A 22,239-nucleotide genomic window follows, 5' to 3' on the forward strand; every position below is an offset into this window, starting at 1 on the left:
GAGAGACAAGTTACAGAAAATAATCATAGGTATCAGTGGTTTAAAGCAGATCAGATTCAAGTACCAGACTACTTGTTTCCAGTCTCAGGGATCCATTAAATCCCAAGTTAAAATCCAGTTTGAAATATATCATGAGGGTCAATGAACATTTAAGATAAAGATAGGCAAATGGTGAAGAAAATAGTACACTGGCTTCTTCCAATTCTAGTCTACAGTATTCATCTATCTTTCCTCTCTCTTGCCCTTCACAGTTTATTAATATCCAGCAATATGCTAAATGGTGGAAATGGTTTCCTTGTCTGCTTGCACATTTGTTCCCTTTATTTTCTAATTTTGGTATTTTAAAATCTTCATAAACAGTAAATTAAGATAATTATAATTATTTGGGCTTCTGTATTCAGAACAATGGTGTCAAGTGACTGTCAGAATTATCTTGTTAACAAATGTATTTAAAATTGTGCATTTAAAAAAATCACATCTAACACATTTTTACAGTGGTTATAATTCACAGCATCAGATATTCTTCATTGCCAACTCCCAATCTCAGTTTATCTTATCTACTTATTTATTAGTGTCAACCTGTCATTATATTGTCAGATATTTGCTGTGACTGTATTGGAATGGATTACTAATTGTATTTACCTTTTGCAAACACATGTAAATTCATAATTTGTTGTGTAGCATGAAGGAAATAAATCTGTATTCTAGATGAACTAGCATGTTACTAGTTGTTTCCTGCATGTACAGGATTGCCACAAGTTCTGGGAATCAGGGAATATTAGGGAATTTCAAATGTGCCATGGAAATCTGGCAATGTTAATAGAAATTGGAAAAAACCCAGAAAAGTCTTGTTTTTGTCTCAGTAGATGAAGTGGTTTGTTTATTGAGATGTCATGCATCATCACTGGATGGGTGCAGCTGAGTACATGTGGTGCTTCCCTACTCCCTCACTCTTACTGCTTCTCCCCTTTCTACCACTCCCTTCAGTTTGCAGCCAATGCTGCCACCACTTCTTGTCCCTAGTCTAGCAGCTGCTGGCAAGAGACAGGGAGGCATGAGGAGTGGTTTGTTTGGATCTGATTCTCAGAGACGGTTGACGAAGTGGCTGGAGACGGAGGTGATGTGAGCATGAGATGTGCCTGAGTGATTGTGTGAATGTGTGTGTGCTCTCATTTTCTGATAAAAGCATGGCCGTGTGACTGCCTTTCCTATGCGGTGAGAGGTAATGCCTGAAATTTGGTATTCTCGACTGACTCTTGACACTGTGTATCTAGGAAGGTCGAATTACCTAACGATTTCCAAAATGGAATGTCCCATGTGTCTAGCTCCAACTACCACCCTGCATTCAAAGTCTGCCAGTTCCCGTTGTGGGGCCATAATCATGTCGGACACCTTCATATGAATCACCTGAGTACAAATGACAGCTCCACCAATGTACTGCCCTTTCATACCTTGTGTAAGCTATCCTATGACTTTTGTCACCTCAATGTGTAATCCTTACTCCGTCCGACCGAAAAGTTCCGAGACCAATTTTATTCTTGGCGTACAAGTCATGACAGTGCAGTAACTACTGCGACACCTTGAACTAACTACTGCAAGCAACAATGTGCATTCCCTCAGTTAGTTGCAAGTAGTTAGTGTTAAGTAGTGGATGTGGAGTCGTAGTGTCAGAGTTGATGTGTCACCAATCCCAATGGAATTACGTCTCTAAATGAAGTGTACAGGACATTCTACAGACTATTTTGAAGAAGAGAAAAGTGTGCGCAATGTCTTTTACTGCAGACCTTGATTCCCACACATTAGATATCATGTATCTAAAAATTTATTTCGTTTTAGATCAAGATGTAGGTGGCTGTACACATTTTAATATCAGTTCATCAATAATTAGGTATTTGCTTTGTTCAAATGTAATATATAGCATGTAGAAACTTGTAAATCAGTGTGCGATCCATCCAGATTCAAGAGAAAAGTTTTATAGCAGAACTGATTGGGAACATTTTGAAAACATATGTATGGAAACGAGGAGCTTTCAACACTGTCACATCGTGCAGAGCATCAGAATGTATCGAGGAACACGTATACCCCACACTACTTTACCAGCCATCAGCATTTTATCACATGACAATAGCCTATCACATAACAGTGGGGTCCATTAAACTGCATGCATGTGTCAATAAAATGCAGTGCAAATCCATGAGTGGTCCCATCACGTTCATGGAAGGCGGCTTCCCAATGGAGTACACAAATGATGAATATATCGATATGCTTTTGGTGCTGGGTGCATGCAGTAACTAAGCCGACACCACTGCTGCTGATGCTCATGCATTTGCTGCATGGTACCCTCAAAGGCACCATCCTGATAAGAAATTTTTTCGTCACCTGGAGCAAGGCCTTCGGAAAACCGGTAACTTTCGTCCATGACTAATGGACAGAGGATGTCCAATGACTAGACGTACTCCACTGAGGACACAATTCTTAAAATGCTCACCAATCGCCACAGCAAAGTACCCCTGATATTGCACGGCAGTTTCAAATATCTCAAACTGGTTGTTTAAGTATTTCGTGTTGAAGAACTGCATCCATATCGCTACACGGTAAATCAACACCAGTTGCCAGAAGACCACATTCAATGAAAACTGTTTTTTGAATGGCTTTTTCACCAAGTGAAAGATAACAAATATTTTATAAATAACATGATATGGGCTGAAGAGTCTAGCTTCACTCGTTGTTTTCAACCTTCACGACAGCCATTATTGGTCGGAACACAACCCACTTGTTACCCGTAAACATTGCTTTCAGGCACACTTTGGCATAAATCTGTGGGCTGGAATTGTGAGAGGAGTGCTTTTGGGGCCTTACCTATTACCGGACAAGGCACCCCTTATTGTATATCATACATTTCTTTGCAATACTTTGCCTGTCGCCCATCTGCAGCTCAGCAATCATCTTCACATTGAGTTGATACCTGCCTCCGTGGGTATTGATGAAAGTGGACTTCCATGATGGTCCAAAACTGCAGGAAATTTCTTTCAGTATCTCTTAACGCATCAGGCCTGCCAATCTGAAGCCCATCATTTCCCACTAATGTGCAGGCCCTGCCCACCAGATGTAGCCTTACCAGTATGCCCACAGGCTGAGTCTGTTTGTGTGTGGTGTAATGCAGTGGATTTTTGAGATTTATCTGTGGAATGTGGTGCTCCTAACTAGGTCAGAGGCCACCAGTGATGGATTACAGGAATTGCGACTGTCTCACCACAAGTACATTTTACAGAGCAGAAATTTATAGAATTTCATTTATTCTAGTACATTTTTGACACTTTTAAAATAGTTTTAGAAAGCATGGATGATAAACAGAAGAAAATTGGGGCAGTTGCTGGCAGCCTGTACTTCTTGAAAGAAAGATCACACAATACCTGTAAAAGAATAGACACAACACAGTGAGTAATAACCGACAATAACAAATATAGTAAAAACCAACATTTTATTGGTGATCACCTACTGTGTTGGTTTACACAACTCTTCCGCACCTTAGACACTTCTTTCAAGAGGCCTACTTTTTTGTGGGGATATTTCTGAAATCAGCAAAGGCATTTTAAATTTGATGTGTGACTCCAAGGAAATGTGTATTTTTGTCATCAAATATGTTTCGTTTTATTGAAATAAAATGACATCAGTGGTTTTAATGAAACATACATACAATTTGGCTTGCTTCCTCCACCTAAAAACAGTTCATTACAATAGAGGTTGATGATAGAACTTAAGATTTTTACTCACATTGTTAGAAATACAGAAGTTCATACATTTTCTTGTCAACTAATGTCTTTACTTACCCTTGAGATCTCAAAATTTTTCAGAGAAAAATGCTAAAACTTGTCTGGAAATTGGGGAAATATCAAGGAATTTCACTTGTGGTAACTTGTGGCAACCCTGATGTAGCTCATGCTTACTCTACATACTGAGTGCACTTGAGTCTTTTGTGCATTTCCAAGAAGCAGATGATTACAGGTTTATCAACATATATTTCCATTACAGGTGATCTGAAAACATTTCTTCTGGCTCGGCGACATTTAGTAAATGACAGACTTACTGAAGAATCAGATGAAGTATCAAGCAAAAAGTTGACTTCAATGGCTCTGGATGTAGCAAGAGCACTCAGCTACCTTGCTGATTTGAAATTCGTTCATCGGTGTGTACAACCAACAACTATGTATTCAACTTTCATGTAATTTTTAAAATATTGGAATGGTTGCTTAACAAATGCATTTGTTTGTTTGTACTAGTGATGTCGCATCACGGAACTGTCTTGTCAATGCTGCTCGTGTGGTGAAACTTGGAGACTTTGGAATGACAAGGCCAATGTTTGAAAATGATTACTATAAATTCAACAGAAAAGGTAAGACTGTGTGATATATTCACACTTATAAAATGAGAATTTAGTGTTATCTACTTTTCTTGGATGATAAGAAATGTTCAGCTTCCAGGAACCTGAAATTTGTTTTAGAGATTGTTTTGAGAATTGGAAAATTGTAGTGTTGTCTGTTTTTTAGCTATACATAATATTGCTTTCTGTTTCTCATACAGTTTACTTCTGAAGAAATTAAGATTTATCTGTTTTTGTCACATGCCTATAAATGGAAGAAATTTACAATTGAGAGCAGAGCAAAAACAAGCAGTTCTTTTACTAAATCACGTATACCTTGCATAGGAGAGAGTGCTCAAGTCCTGTATAAAGAATTTTAAGTAGATTACTTTATCATCATCATCATCATCAACATCATACATTATTATTATTTCTATTATTATTTATACATTTTATTACTATTTCAATTCTGGAACTACATTTAATACATTCTGTTTTTAAAGGACTTTTTGTCAATTGCTTCACCATGCTCTTGAGAGTTTTTTCAAAAATATATTTTGAAGCTTTTGATAGCAAATTTGAGTTCTGGAAAAGTTGGAACATGCATGCAACCCATTATCATCTATGAAAGACTGAGAATTAGTTTCATTTAGAAAGGCCTGATAAGATTTGAACAATTAAGTAATGCTTTTGTGTTAATGGCCTGTCACAAATTTTCGTCGCTATGGTTTTAATTTCTTTTCCCACTCCTAGCATGTGAGCCATCTCTAATTGCTTCACTGTCCATGGGATGTCAAACACTAATCTTCCTTCCTTCTATTCCTTGCTGCATCTCTCAGCTATCAAAGAAACTTGAGTTTATATTCCCGTGCACTACCCTTTATGTTCATAATCTAAGTAACAAGTCCTTCACAATAAAAACATTTGTACATCAGCATCATCATCTTATTTTTTAGCACACAAAATTTCAAAATAGAAAAACTGTCTTCTTCTTTCATGCTAATTGTTGATAGGCACATGGGACTACTGTTAAGAAAACTCTGCATTTGAAACTTCCTGATAGATTAAAACTGTGTGTGCCAGACCAGGACTGAAACCAGGGGGCTGCGCCTTCTGTAGGCAGTTGCTGTACTGACAGAACTATCAAAGCGTGGCTCACAACCAGTCCTCACAGCTTTATTTCCACCAGCACCTCATCTCCAACTTTATAAAGTTGAGTCCCAGTCTGGCACACAGTTTTAATTTGCCAAGAAGTTTCAAATCTATATACAGTCCACTGCAGAGTAAAAATCTAATCTGGAAACAATTTGTCTAAAACATGTTTACGCAGTATCCATTCTTCCTGGAGTGCTAGTCATGCAAGGTATGCAGGAGAATTACTGTGGAGTTGGGGAGAGAGGAGATGAAGTGGCTCACTCAATAGAGAATTTGGCTGCAAAAGACAAAGGTTCCAAGTTTGAGTCCCAAACTGACCCACAGTTTTAGGATTCAGACCAGCACACACTCTGCTAAGTCCACAGCTCATGGTCTAGTGGCTAGCGTTGCTGCCTCTGGATCATGGGATCTTGGGTTCAATTCCCAGCCGGGTTGGGGATTTTCTCTGCCTGAAAACTGGGTGTTTGTGTTGTCCTCATCATTTCATCATTATCATCATTCATGATAGAGGCTGGATTGGATTGTGTAAAAAATTGGACAGTGTAAAAATTGGGACTTTGTATGGGCACTGATGACCACTCAGTTGAGCGCCCCACAAACCAAACATCATCATCATCACACTCTGCTTCAGAGTAAAAATTGATTCTGGAGCTCTATTTTTGTTTTTGATTCAACTTTGAATGTCTGTCTCAGTGCTAAGAGTTTCCAGATCATATAAAATTATACTCAAAATTATATGTACAGTATTGGAAATTCGTGGGTGAGATACAAGCTATAGAAAGTATAAAGATAACCATCCACTGTAAAGTGTCGATCAATAGAAAGGCAATTAACTTCAACTATCTTTCAAACTATGTCCAGCAAAATTCTAGCAAATAAATGCATGCATGTGTGCTTGTGCACTTGCCCCCCGCCCTCCCCCTACACACACACACACACACACACACACACACACACACACACATACACAGCTTAGATTAGATTAGATTAGATTTACATTCATTCCAATTGATCTGTATTGAGGAGTTCCTCCAGGATGTAGAACATGTCAGAAAAACGATAATACATGATAAATATTTACAACAGAAACAAATAAGCTAATGTACCTTCCACAGGTCCCAAGTGGAATGATCGTCATTTTTTTCTTTTTAATGAACACTATGCGAAAGAATCATGTTACAAACACTCATTTACTAAGATCCCAGTAATGCACTGAATTAAAAAAAAAAAATTATTTATAAGGTAATAAACATGTAATAGAACTACTACAATACTTATTTACAAGGTACACATTGCTGCACTGAAATTATGCAGAAGTTAGATTGTACTCACCCTCACTCACTCACACACACACACACACACACACACACACACACACACACACATACACACAAATCAGCTAGTTCTACTGAGAAATTCATCAATGGAGTAGGAGGAGTTGGCCACCAATAAATCCTTTAGACTTCTCTTAAATTGAATTTCATTGTTTGTTAAGCTTTTTATGGCTGCTGGCAAGTTATTGAAAATGTGTGTTCTTGAATAACGCAAACCTTTTTGTACAGGAGTAAGTACTTTAAATCCTTGTGACGATTGGTCTTATTTCTAGTATTGATTCCATGAATTGAATTGAGCTGTTGGTTTGAAAAAGTGATATATTTTTAATGACAAATTTAATTAAGGACTAAATATATTGGGAAGCAGTAGTATGTATCCCTAGTTCCCTAAACAGGCTTCTGCAGGATGTTCTTGAGTTCACACCACATATATTAACTCTTATTGCACATTTTTGTGCCCGGAAAACTTTAGACTGGCTTGATGAATTACACCAAAAAATAATCCCAGATGACATTATGGAATGAAAGTAAGCATAGTATGCCAGCTTTTTCATTTTTATATCCCCCATGTCTGACACAATTTGCATTGCAAATAGAGATTTGTTAAGACACTTCAGCAGTTCTGTCATGTGCTCCTCCCAGTTGAATTTATTATCAAGCTGTAATCCCAAGAATTTAACACTGTCCACTTCTTCTATCTGCTTGTCATCGCATGTTAGGCATATACACATGGGACACCCTTTACAAGTTCTGAACTGCATGTAGTGTGTTTTTTCAAAGTTTAGTGACAAAGAATTGGCTAGGAACCAGTGATTTATGTCCACAAATATTTTATTAGTTGTTCTTTCTAAGACTACATTTGATTTGGTATTTATTGCAATGTTTATATCATCAGCAAACAAAACAAACTTGGCATCTGGTAATTTTACTGATGAAAGGTCATTGATATACACAAGAAAAAGTAAGGGCCCTAAGATGGATCCTTGTGGGACCCCACATGTAATTAGTTCTCAGTTGGATGATACCTAATAGCTTAATACATGTCTCTTACCTAATAACACACTTTGTTTCTTGCCAGAGATATAAGATTTGAGCCATTTTGCAGCATTTCCTGTTACACCATAATATTCTAATTTACTTAAGAGGATATTGTGATTTACACAGTCAGATGCGTTTGACAGATCACAAAATATACCAGTTGCCTGCAATTTTTTGTCTAATGAATTAAGTACATTTTCACTGTAAGTGTAGATAGCCTTCTCAATATCAGAACCCTTAAGAAATCCGAACTGCGACTATGACAGTATGTTATTTGTGATAAGATGATTATAAAGCAGGATTGTACATTACCTTTTCAAAAAATTTTGAGAATTCTGGTAAAAGTGAAAATGGACAGAAATTTGATGCTATTTCTTTATCTCCCTTCTTAAACAGTGGATTAACTTCAGCATATTTCAACCATTCAAGAAATATTCCACTGATAAACAAATGGTTACACAGACAGAATAATATGTTACTTAACTCAGAATCACATTCTTTAATTAACATTGTTGATATTTCATCATACCCACTAGATGTTTTTGATTTTAAAGATTTTATGATGGACATTACTTCTGCTGGGGTAGTGAGGGTCAAATTCATATTATGCAAGTTACTTGAAATGTCTGGTCTGAGGTATTCCATAGCAGCATCTACAGAACCTGACAACTCCATCTTTTCAGTAACAGTTATAAAATGTTTGTTAAAAATTTCTGCAACACTATACATATCTGCCACCAATGTATCATTTACTCTTAATGCTATTTGTCCCTCTTCATATCTGGTTCTACCGGTCTATTCCTTCACTATATCCCATATTGTCTTTATTTTGTTATCTGATATGACTATCTTTTCTTTGTAATATATTTGCTTTGATGTCCGTATTACAGTCTTTAATATTTTGCAGTATTTCTTCTAATGTGCTATAGCATTAACATCAGAACTGTTGTGGACTGGCAGATACAGTTTTCTTTTTGTTTTACAAGCTACCTCTATTCCTTGTATAATCTATGGCTATTTTGTAGACTTTTCTAACATTGGTCAGTTTTGAGGGAAAACAGTGTTCAAATAAGGTAAGCACTTTATTATCAAAAGTGTTATATTTTTCATTCATGCCATGAGCACTGTAAACATAACTCCAGTGAATGTCTCTGAGGAGTCTCCTAAAATAATCAATTTTTGGCTTATTCATTACCCTCTTGAGCTCAGATTTAACAGATTTTATATCCTGTTCAGTATTAACATTTCACAGAAGTAACTGCATGTCATGGTCTAAGAGGCCATTAACTATGGGTTTTGTAATATAATTTTGTTCATTGGACCTTTCTATAAAGATATTATCTATGGCTGTTTGTGAGCAATTGGTTACCCTAGTGGGGAACTTTACAGTTGGAATTAAGTTGAATGATAGTGTTACTAACTCAAATAAGTGCTTATTGGGAGAATCTTTAAGGAACTCTACATTGAAGTCACCAGCATCCACTATTTCTTTGTTTTTGGTTGTTAAATGGGCCAGTACAGCTTCAAGGTGGTTTGTGAATAGATTAAAATTACCTGCAGGTGCTCGATATACACTTAATATTATGAAGGATTTTTTGTAAAATTCTACTTCTGTTGCACATGCTTCCGTATAATGATCTAGGCAAAATTTATGAATGTCTATATTCTTAAATTTATGAGAGTTCCTGATGAAAGTGGCAACTCTCCTTTCAAGATTTTAAACATGGCTGCAGCAGCAACTGTTAAAATTCTTCACAATAAAGGATGGCAGCCAAAAACAGTTGCAGGAACTTTGGCAGCCAAAGTTCCTGCAACTGTTTTTGGCTGCCATCCTTTATTGTGAACTCTCCTTTCTCCATTTCTGCTCTACGAAAGTAAGATTCTAACCTACAACCAGTAACAGTTAAAAGTTCAATACCAGTGGTCACATGATGTACAGAGAGGCAGATTATGTCAGCTGGGTTTGAGGACTCTGATTCATCTATGCAGATAATTAATTCTTTAACTTTATTTCTCAAACCTCTTATATTCTGATGCAATACAGATAGCTGACATTTCACACTGACTGAGTTAAAATTGGGTAGAGTTGAAATTTCTACTGATTGTCGAAAATTCTTAACTAATAGCTGTTTATGCTGAATTGAATTATGTTTTTTTGGGTTCTTTCTCAAACTGAAGGTTTGTCTCAATCCTAACCCCTCTTAAAACCTGGTTTCTTTCTGTCCTCCCTACCCTAAAAAAGGGTCTTTTATGAACCCTATAACCACTGGTATTTTATCACTCATGACAGTGCCTCCCCCTTTAACTTTCCTGCTATTTTCCCAGCCAGTTTACCCTTCCCTTTCCTGTTGAGGTGAAGGCCATGCCTACTTTAATTGTCTTGTTTTTGGGAGTGGGGATGGGAGTAGTATTGGATGGAGCAGATGAGAAGAATAAGGAGAGGTGATGGTTGGAGGGGAGGGGGGGGGGGGGGAGGAGTGTCGGAGCCAGGGAAGGGAAGGGAATGCTATAAGAATGGGGCATCACTGATGCATGCAGGGAAAGTTACATATAGAACACAATGATGGTCGAAGGAGTAGGAAGCGGTGCGTAAATAGAACAGAGGATCCTAAAGAGAGAGAGAGAGAGAGAGAGAGAAATCATTCTTCTATTGCCTGGTTGATAACTTTTCACTTTCCCCTTGTTGAATAGCAACCAAAAATTTGGACATAAAGTAAATAAGCTTCCTGAATACAAGAAAGCACCCCATTCAAATGTCTTCCACAGGATTCCACTGCAATCTTGAATATACATCTACATCTATACTTTGCATACCACCTAGCAGAGGGTATATCCCATCGTACCAGTTATTAGTGTTTCTTTCTCTTCAGTTCATGTATGGAGCACAGGAAGAATGATTGTCTGAATGCCTATGTGTGTGCAGTAATTATTCTAATCTGATCCTCATGATCTCAATGTGAGTGATACATAGGGGATTAAAGTGTGTTCCTAGACTCATCATTTAAAGCCAGTTCTTGAAACTTTGTTAATAGACTTTCTGGGGGTAGTTTACATCTGTCTTCAAGAGTCTTCCAGTTCAGTTTTTCAAGTATCTCTGTGACACTGTCCCACAGATCAAGCAAACCTGTGACCATTCATGCTGCCCTTCTCGGTGTACATTCAATATCCCCTATTAGTCCTATTTAGTATGGGTCCCAAACACTTGAACAATATTATAGAATGGTCATGTGGGTGGTTTGTAAGCAATCTCCATTGTAGACTAATTTCATTTCCCCAGTGTTCTACCAATAAATCAAAGTCTTCCACCTAATTTACCCACAACTGAGCCTATGTGATCATTCCATTTCATATCCCTACAAAGTGTTACACCCAGGTATTTGTATTAGTTGGCCAACATTGACTCATTGATTTTAGAGTCATAGGATACTAAGTTTTTTCATTTTTTGATGTGCATAATTTTACTTTTCTGCACATTTAAAGCTAGTTGCCAATAATGGTGCTCTGTTGTCAAGAACAACACTTTATCTTGTGTGGTTCTTGTTGTACTCATACCCTACCAACATGTAACAATCAGTCCCAGCAACCTTTTTCTGAATTTTGAGTATCCAGTGACAATATTCCAGTAGTCATGCTTATTGGTGTGTCCTGTGATGTGTAGTGACCAGAAGTATACATGTATATCAGTGGCTTCTGTATCCCAAAGTGGGGAAGTGGTTCTCAGTGGTGTATCTGTGCACTGGTTGTTATTGACAAACATTTATTTGGTGAGTGATTTGCTGCCGTATTTCTTGTCTATTGAATGTTACAGTTCATTATAGTCCGCAGTGAAGTCTTTCGTAAACATGTTCTTGCCCATAATTAACTCAGGCAGTAACATGTTCATGTGAATCCAAATTCATAGGAAAATCCATACAGAAGAAGGCAATACAAACTTTGAACTTCTATAGACATTTAAATATTGAAAACCATCCTTTGTTTGAAGTCATGCAGTACTGTCAGCAAGTCCGACATAAAATTAGTAGGCAAAATGCTTCTAATATCTGCACTCAGAGCTTGATATTTAGTTTCTTGACTTTCTCTAGAAAATTTAAACAGTCTTTTGCTGTACTCAGCCTTATAATGACCTTTCTTGTGACAATACTGGTGCTCAATACAATTTATTGTTCACAGAACTTTTGTTAAATTCTTTTGCAAACTCTGACTTTCCTCTTTTTTGTGATTAATTTAATAGCAGTGAATACAGTTGCCATTTCTTGGCTGTGACAAACATTGTTCTTCTTTTAGTAACTTTGCTGTTAAATTGTGGAAAATCTGCCTGCTTTCATCACAGGAGACCCAGACTGTAACAAAAAAACTACATTTTGCCAGAATTCTATCTAAAACTTGGACAGTCCTGTTGCATCTCCCACTGGCTCACCAGCACCTGCAAGAGACAATTCTAATGCTTTGGCCTTACTAATATGTTGCACAATAGCATAATAGTGCAATGTTTTATTATTATAGAACTGTTGTTTCAATGTTACTTTATTCGTTGCAGATTGCTGTCCATGAAATATCTTAAGATGATTCCACATACCATTTGCTGTAGCACACGACTGAACAGTTTGCAACTGGTCAAATTTCATACCAGTCGAAATAAGAAGCATTGATTTTGCATCAAGATAATCCCACAAGTTCTGTGCATTTTTGCTTTCAGTTGGTCCTACTTTACTTCCATCAACAGCATCCAGCAATTTCTCCACACAAAAAATAATTTCCAAAGCGTGCAATTTCTCGACCGTGACTATGTATCAGGCTTCTCATAGGTTCTTTGAAAATTGTGCCATGTAATGGGAGACATTTTCTGCCTTCCTTCTCCATCTTAGAACACTATTACATGAAATATATTCGCAGTTGCGAATATGAACTACCACAAGGTGTATAATGGAATTACGACAATGATAATTTGCGCCTTCCCCGGACTTGAACTCGGATTTCCCGCTTATCGCGAGCGGTCGCCTTACCATTTGCGTACCCGAGCATGAATCATGGCCAGACCCAAACTTCCATATGTCGTGAACCATGTGCCAACATCCTGTGCTTGTACATCCATTATGTGTATTCCCGTACAGGGTAGACATTTTAATTGAAGCTGTTCCTTTGGACATACATGAAAATTTCTTGCACCAAATTTATGGATACTGAAAATCTTTGTTTGGCACACATTTTATCATTCCACTTTTGAAGTGAAAATCTTTGATGTCATTAAACTCACTTGAAAGACTAGATTGACTTGAACAAAAATAAGATGTTACCCCTGTAAACAAACACGTTTTCTTCAGACCAAGACTGTAGTCAAGCTAAAACAGTTTATGATTTACAAATTTTGTTTCTTGACTAAAAGCAAGGCATTTACAGTTAACTATTGAAATAAGGAAAAAAATGCAATGGACTAAAAGGCCTTGTGTTAATTGGTAGGGATGTGGAGCAAATCAAGATATATATTAACATGAGACAACAGGCATCATAGAAACTTAATCTGTTTGTATTATTCCTAACAAAATATCACTATGCTGATTAATGCTATTCAGACATATCCCATCTAATTGTAATCCAGTAAATTTGTAAAAATATAGCTGCTGTTGTGAAAGTGCTGGTGACCTTATCTGATGCATTCCTCATATACACTGAGAACATATGCTTCCATATGCCACACTTAATGTTACTTTCATTTTTCTTAAACATTTACCATTCAGTATAACATAATCAGTTCTTTTGGAGATCTTGGAAGATTAAATCTCTCTGTTTACCTGTATCTACTAATTCATTGCAAAACTGTTCCTATGACTGACACAGCATAGTTGAACCATGTACACTGGCCACACACACAGATGGCACAGTTGAGTGGCTTTAAAACACCATTGACCCATTTAGCTTTACATTTTTTGTGTTTCCCTTAAATCACTTCAGGTCATGACTGAGTTAGTGTGTGGCCTCGATGTCAGTCGTAACATTCCTTCCTACCTTCCTTCCTTCCTTCCTTCCCCCCTGTATAGGTAAAAGTGTATATTTATAATTCTTTAGTAACTTGCTGCAAGTGAGCAACTTATGGGAGAGACATGCCATATTATGAGACTAGACGTGCACCATACAGATGTGTAAGATAACAGATGAGTGTTACCAGTTCTGTGTTAAAAATAAGTAAAAGCTAGATCATTTATGCATCAATATGTTTCTGAAAAGTTAGTAGTGATTTATCTTTTTTTTTAGATCACAGGAATAAAATCAAAGATGAGGTAGAAAGGAGAATGGGGGTTGCAGTAGGGCAGGAGGGACAAAGAGTTCAAAAAGTTCTCACAATTAAATAATATGACAAGAAAGATGTAAATATGAAGCTATTCATTGTTACCTTTTACATTGCAACATAGCTGTTTGCACTGAGACAAACAGCAACAATGGTGAAGTAGGAAATCTTTAAAACAGTGAATTAAAACCTAAAAGCAGAATAGAAAAAATAGATTAATTTTTAATGTGGGTTTATTTTTTAATACAGTAGATGCTTTTTTATAAACTATTGTTTTTCATTTTGTACTGTATTATGAAGGAATGCTTCCTGTCCGATGGATGGCACCGGAGAGTTTGGAACTGGGTATTTTTACACCAAGCTCTGATGTGTGGTCCTATGGAGTGCTACTGTATGAGATCATTACATTTGGAAGTTTTCCCTTCCAAGGACTGAGCAATAATCAAGTGTTAGAGCATGTGAAAGCTGGAAACACTATTCAGATCCCAACTGGTGTAAAACCTCAGCTGTAAGTAGATAATTTTAATTTCTTGTTTTATTATTTATCTTACTAGATTTTTAACTCCATAATTATTTCATTTTGTGTGTGTGTGTGTGTGTGTGTGTGTGTGTGTGTGTGTGTGTGTGCACACGTGTGTGCGTGTATGTGTGTGTCCATACATATAGATTTTTAATTGCATTATTAAAACTCTAGGCAGGAAGGAAGAAGATATATCATAGTTATTTGAGAGAAAAAAGCATTTAGTGTTTATGCTGGATGCATTTCAATCACTAAAATTTCAAATTCATCCATTCAACATTATTATGTAGTCACTGTTAGTACCTTGCAGTTTCCAAAATTGCTATTATGCGCATAGAGGTTAATTTGATGAAATAATTATGACTGTAATAAACATTTGCACATAAATTATTTACTGGTTCTAGTATTAATTACAAGACCAAAAGCAAGAATAATTTCCAATGTAAAATCCAGTTTTCACCTATTACTGAGAACGTATATCTGATATCTTAGCCTGGTGATTTGGTGATTTGGGGGGGGGGGTTCACCTATTACTGAGAACGTATATCTGATATCTTAGCCTGGTAAGGGGGGGGGGGGGGGGGCAGCAGCAAGCTGGACACTTACATTAATGTTGTGGGTAGAGGAAATGAAACAAATTTCGTACAAAATAATACTTGAAATTATTAAGGAACTATTCCCACTCACCAAATATACTAATACAATCACTTTATAAAACATACCTATTACTTACAATGTATGTATTTGAGAACATATAGTTTACAGAAAGGCAACAGTGTGTTACAGGATATAATTAATCATTCCTTGGTTCCCCAGGATTTATCCTGTCCACAGCCCAATTGTTTAGTTAACTTGTGCCATCAATTTCTTTTTTTGCCATTTTATTCAGTGCCTCCACATTCTTTCATCAATTTACCTATCTAATCTTCAGCATTCTTCTGAATCATCACATTTCAGATACTCTACTCTCTTCTTGTCTGTACCATTTATAACCCACATTTCACAAATGTAGAAGACTATTATCTGAACTAATACTTTCAACAAGACTTCCTTAGACTTAAATTTATATTCACTATTAACAAATTTATCTCCTTCAGAAAGCTTTTCTTGCTATTACAAGTCTGTCTTTTGTATCCTGTTTACATCAGACAATATCAGTTATTTAGCTCCCCAAGTAACAAAACTCATTTCCTGTCTTGTTTCCCTCAGTATCATCTGATTTAATTTGACTATATTCCATTACACTTCTTTTAATTTGTTGATCGCCATATGATAGCCTACAGGTAACAAATTTAGCTGCACACTCTTGAATAACTTCAGTATCTTCATTTAATTAAATCTGGTGGAGATCACATATACTTCAGCAGTACTTAAGAATGGGCCACACAAGTGTTCTATATGTCACCTCTATTGTAGATGAGCTATACTTTCCTAAAAATCTCCCAATAAACCAAAGTTGGTCTTTTGACTTCCTTAATACTGTCCTTACATATCCGTTCCATTTCATATCACTTTGCAATGAATCCTAGACATTTAACTGATGTGACTGTGTCAAGCAGCACACCACTAATACTATTTCAAACACTACAGCATTTTTTTCCTATTCATCTGCAGTAACTGACATTTTTCTGCATTTAGAGCAAGCCACAATTCATTACGCCAATAGAAATTCAGTCTAAGTCATCCTGTATCCTTCTCCAGTCACTCAATGGCAGTACATTCCCCTGTATTACAACATCTTCAATAAACTGTCACAGATTGGTGCATACCTTATCTGTCACATCATTTAGGCATATGGAGAATAATAGCAGTGCTATCAAACTTCCCTGGGGCACTTCTGATGATACCCTTGTCTCTGATTAACACTTACCTTCAAGGACAATGTCCTGAGTTCTGTCGCATTGGAACTCTTCAAGCCATTCATTTCTGGGAACCTATTCTGTATGATTTGACATTTTTTAACTCTGTACAATGTGGTATCACGTCAAGTGCATTCTACAGAATATCTGTATACAAAAATATGCCATTTGTTCTGTTCTTAGACACTACTCTGGTTAAGATGACAGCCTACTGTACATTTCAGAGATGACTGATAATTGTAAAAATTTCAACTTTGTTGAAAACAAACTAATTCTGTAGACATGCTGAAAGAACAATGTACGAAACATTTTATTTTAGCACCAATCCTTTAATATACTGGAAACAAAAGAGTGTATAATGATTTCGCAACTGAAATTATTCTATGAAAACAGTGTTCAGTATGTTGTCGTGCTCCAGACAGTGATGCAGGGGAATAGGAATGAGGAAAGATGTGGCCAAATTTCTTTGTATAATAAATGTGAAAATTGCTTTCACATAAAGGCAGATATTCCTAGCAATAGATCATTAACAAATAGTTAACAACTTCCTGTACTTATTATTAATTTGGTGTTCTTAGTGTCATAATTTACAAACCTTCATTCTGTGGAATATCAGTTGTATTACTCTTGAACTATGTAATTTGTTTACAGGGAAGCTCTTATTCGATCCTGCTGGAATAAAGATTATAAGCGAAGGCCAAATGCATCTGAGATTGTGGAATTTCTTGCCAACAATCCACGGCTCTTATCGCCATGCCTTGATATGCCATTAGCCTCAGTACAGATGGAAGATACAGGTCAACTAGAAATGCATCTTCCAGAAAGGTTTCGCAAATGTTCCTTAACAGCTTCATTGTTGCAGAGCAACTCAGAACTAAGTAATGGTTGTGTACGTGAACCTCTTTTGAGCTCTAAATATATCACAGCACATCAAGATGATGAGGACTTTGAAGATGAATACTGTGGCCATGACCCACCTGGTGGAATTAAGCAGGTGGACTCCATTCTTTGACAGCATACACTCACTGGACAGCCAGCCAACTGTGCCACAGAAATTGTGTTCCTGTAGCTATAGTATTTGGCACTATTGCCTACAGTAACCAGTGAAGTTAACCACAGTAGTAAATTGTGGTCTGGTTGCGTACTGTGTATACAAAATCTGCATCTGCAGTAGTGTTTTATGGTGATGGTCATGACGCCACACTATATAAGCATTAGAAAGCTGCAGGAAAATTTTAACTAGCCATCAGCTGTGTGAAATACCTCTCTAATAGATGTTAATTATTATGTGGTTCCATTTCACTATATGGAATTTGTTTTTCTGGCTGATTGTAGCTATACATTTCTTTTCCTGCAGTCAGAAAGTGAAAAAGTGCTAAGCACTCTAGTGAACTGTTGATTTAATAAACAATTTAAAAAGAGTCAATATCTCTTAAATAAATATGCTGCTCAGCAGATCAGAGACGAAAGCTGTAATGAGATCTTTCAAAATATTTATAATTACTCTTTGTTACAACTAATGAATTTAACTGGCGATTCTTTTGAGTACACCATTTTTTATTTTTAGACATTCAGTGGAGAAAATGGTTCAAAACCCTATGCATATGAGCAAGTAAGAAAGTGCCAGTTTCATTCCAACCATTGTAACCAAATTATTCCTCTAGTCTTATTTATATACTTATGTTCCCATTCATCAACAAAAGTTTCTAGATCACTTCACAGTTTTAAGTTTATGAACCCTTGCGGAGTCTATAATTAGAGGACAGAATCCAAAACCTCTGCCCTTCTCATTCTCTTTACCTCTTATGTAGTAAGGATTATCTGATACTGATGTAAAAGATTTCAAAAGTCTTTTGGAGAAAAAAAGGTTTCAAAAAATGAACACACACCATGATTTTCTACTGAATTTTTGGTTAAAATACATGCATGTATCGAAGCATGACAAATTATAAACATTCCTTACATTTATTTGTCACATGTTTATGAAGATCACTTCTTTATCCAATATCCATGACAAGATTCTTGATCAGAAGAATAAAAGAAGGTTAAGTTATAGTTCTGTAGTAATACTGTACTTAATGTCTCTCATCTCTCTTTGTCCACACAATTGAGACATATTACTGATTATATATACTGATTCTTTTCAAGAGTCACATAGCTCAGGAATGTGTGTTTTTTAATTCTAACACTAGGTGGTTTTCATTTACATTAGTTCATAATAAAAATTTTGAGGCCAACATCTTTTGTAGTGCTACATGCTTTTTTTTATATTCAAGTGATTGTGTTGTAAAACAGCTTACATGTGCACACAGTGGATAATGTATGTCCCACTGTCTGAGCAGTAGACTATCTGTGACATTTCCCTTCTTTTATAAAGTCTCGCCACAATTCCTCATTCGAAATGTTTGCATCTTATTACAGTGAACTTTCAGTTTCACCAAATGTATGTAATATAAATGCTTTAACAAACTTTATTAGCCATAAGAAAGGAATAACAGAGTTGTTTTACAGGTTTAAAGGTAAAACACTTATTGTTTTTTTTTGTGTGTTGACAGGAATTATGTTTCACATGTTTCAAATATTTTAATATGTTTGTAATATGTGACTTGAGATGTTTATTTAAAATAACACAGTAGTGGCAGAGGGTCATAAATGTCAAGTGCAAAGGGACTTAAAACAAACAAGTTGCATTATATAACTGCAAACTATTATCATACATTATGTTCTTTTTATATTAGTTTACATATTACAAATTCAGGACATCAGATGTAGATACTTGCTGCAAAGTCATCTTTATTCCTTTTGACATGTTGTCTGCATAAATTTGTGTCAGATGAAATGCCATATTAAATTTTCTGTTCTTGAACATCCAACAAATATTAGAGTGCATGTCCTTCATGGACAATATGATAAAATTGCATTCTCCACTTAACTGAATCTCCAAATATTAAAAAACATTTTTATATACTGGAAATAATTGACCATGTTGCTATCCACTGATATTGTTTTGTAAAGTGGTTTCTCAGTTTTTTTTTTGTTTTTTTTTTTTTGGAGAAACCATGTTTCCTTGTTTTATGTATTTTTTTAGGAATTACATCTCATGTATTGAGATGATATATGTTTGTATTTCATTTTATGGTACATAGAAAAATTTATTCTCTCTTTCAACAACAAAACAGCATGTTTCATCACAATTGAATGTAATCACATAAATCTCAAATTCCACAGAAGTGTCTCTAAGAGTATTTAATGCTGGTTATTTAATTGCAATGGTGGGTTATGTAGTTTTCACTGATAAGGGTTGACTAGTATGAGCTTTGGAGATCCAGATCTCATATCAAAATGAACCATCAGACCCTTTAATTTAGGAGGAATTATTTACTCCACAGGTGTCAATAACTCATAATGTTGTCAGATTACTCAGAAACTCATACAAGATTTTGTAAGAATAGTTCAAAGGACTATCCATTTAAAGCTAAGTGATAAATATATATGTGCTGCAAACAAAGTGTGCTAGAAATGAGCATCTAAAGCATTCTACTAAGAAGGTACACAGTTGGAGCGAAGAACCTGTGTATCGGTGTTAACAAGCTTGGCTTCTGTATGTGCAATGAGAGTGAGGGTTTTAAGATATTTTCTATTACTGTCAATGTTGCATTAAATAAAATATTATGTAAATTGTGTGTGACAAATTAACTCTGTGTACCCGTTCAGAATTTGTACCCAGATATTTAACTGTCATGAAGGGATGTCACACAAATCAATTAAAAGCTTCAACAGCATCAGCCAAACTTACTGCATTAATATAAATCTTAGACTACTGGTCTATTCCAACTGATAAAATCTACTTTTTCTGTTCATGCTGTTGAAATAATTAAAGTAAATCCAACTGCAGTTATCTGACTCGGGGATAAGTAGACCAATAGTTTTGCTCCCCAACGTAACTGCTGTCAGCTTTTCAATGCCCAAAGGGAAGCCTCATTTACACCTTCCTAAGTATTTGAAGTCTGTCAAGAGCTTACAGTTTAATATCTGAGAAAATATATTACCAGGAAACAAAATAAGTGAAAATTTTTGGAAGTATTGTTGAGATCTATACGCAGAAATCTCAGTTTAGTTTTCCTGCCATATGTTGTTTTTGACATACTGTCATGTATTCTGCTGGATAATTTCATCCAGATTTTGTGATATAACAGCAGGCTGATGAATGAATGACTCAACCATCAGCTCAGCTTATTGAAATTTTGTAACATCTGGGTGCCGTTACCTGGATGAATACTTTAGAACAGGTCAAAATCACTCTATAAGCTACCAGCAAATATATTCCATCTCCCTTTCAGGACAAGCTTGTGAAATATAAATTCCGTGCCTTATAAATGAAAAGACTGTACTAAAAAGCTTCTGTTGTCATCTAATATGTTTTGAGACAGGATCATGGTTATTTTTGTTACTCCTAAGAGGCAAACAGTTCAGGTAAAGACTCTAAATATATGCATTAGTGATAGATTAAATGTGATTTTTGTGTCCATCATGATGGAATCCTAATGTTTTTTTTCTCTTTTTATAAATAATAGTCAGATATAAATCTGTGGTGGAAACATCTAGGAAACATGAGTGAACTTGGCTCTGTACTGTAGGTTTTTCATTTAATATAAATAATTTAGTAAAACAATGGAAAATCCAGATGAAATAATGACATTACTATGAAAAAGATAGCCGCTACCCACCATATAGTGGAGATGCTGACTCGCAGATAGACACAACAAAAGGACTGTCAAACAAGTAATCTTTCAGTCAAAAAGCCCTTCATCAGAACTAGACAACATACACACATACATTCACACAAACACAACTCACACACACATGGCCTTAGCAGCAAGTGATTTTGGTCACTTGTATGTGAGTTGCATCTGCATTGTGTGTGTGTGTGTGTGTGTGTGTGTGTGTGTGTGTGTTTTGTCTAATTATGATTAAGGAGTTTTTGGCCAAAAGTTTATTTGTTTTCAGTCTTTTTGTTATGCCTATCTGTGACTCAACATCTCTGCTATGTGGTGAGTAGCAACTGTCCTTTTCATAATACTGAAATAATTTAGTCAAGTTTGAGATTATCAGTTATAAGTTACAATATGCAGAAAGCAACACAAATCAGCACACCGAAAAACACAGTTAGCCCAACACACAAAACAGTGCTAAACAGCACATTTTAAACTTCAAGGTTCACAGATTCCAACCCTCCCAAGCATAATAGAAAGCCAGGAAGAAACAAAGCATGGTTTCTAGAACTCAAATGTGAATTTTGTGTGCATTAGTTCTTTATGGACAGTGGCTTTCCTATTCATATTTTATAGACAGTGACTTATTCATATTTGCTATATCTTGATATGTACATTTGAGGCATGTTAAGTTTTATTGCCCATAAGTTTCATATCTATTAGAGAGTTATTTGTTGACTCTAACATGATCTCAAATATTTCCAGTGAGTACGAACTTTTCCTTTCTTGCATATTTTGTATTTTTTTTTTTTTTTTCCCTAGGAAGATGAAATGTTGTAATTTTAGACGAAAGTCCATTTTTCTCTTTTTTGGTTCTTGTTCTGAAAATGTAGGCATTTTAATAGCAAAATTATTTCTCTATTAGTCTTATTTGTTGTTCTTGTTTCTTGTGATTTTGTTAGTAATTGTTCCTCCTCC

General features: G+C 35.9%; 1 protein-coding gene across 1 annotated transcript in view; it reads left to right on the plus strand.

Annotated features, from left to right (window-relative positions):
* Positions 1–19,537, plus strand: part of LOC124607652 — a 653,970-nt gene extending 634,433 nt beyond the window's left edge. Inside the window, exons 24-27 of the mRNA XM_047139922.1 lie at positions 4,033–4,186; positions 4,281–4,393; positions 14,471–14,678; positions 17,201–19,537. Coding sequence (XP_046995878.1) covers positions 4,033–4,186; positions 4,281–4,393; positions 14,471–14,678; positions 17,201–17,561 — 836 coding nt within the window. The 3' untranslated portion in view covers positions 17,562–19,537. The remainder of the gene's footprint in view (positions 1–4,032; positions 4,187–4,280; positions 4,394–14,470; positions 14,679–17,200) is intronic.
* Positions 19,538–22,239: the final 2,702 nt, after the last annotated feature.

This window comes from Schistocerca americana, chromosome 1 (assembly GCF_021461395.2).
Source record: "Schistocerca americana isolate TAMUIC-IGC-003095 chromosome 1, iqSchAmer2.1, whole genome shotgun sequence".
Classification (NCBI taxonomy): domain Eukaryota; kingdom Metazoa; phylum Arthropoda; class Insecta; order Orthoptera; family Acrididae; genus Schistocerca; species Schistocerca americana.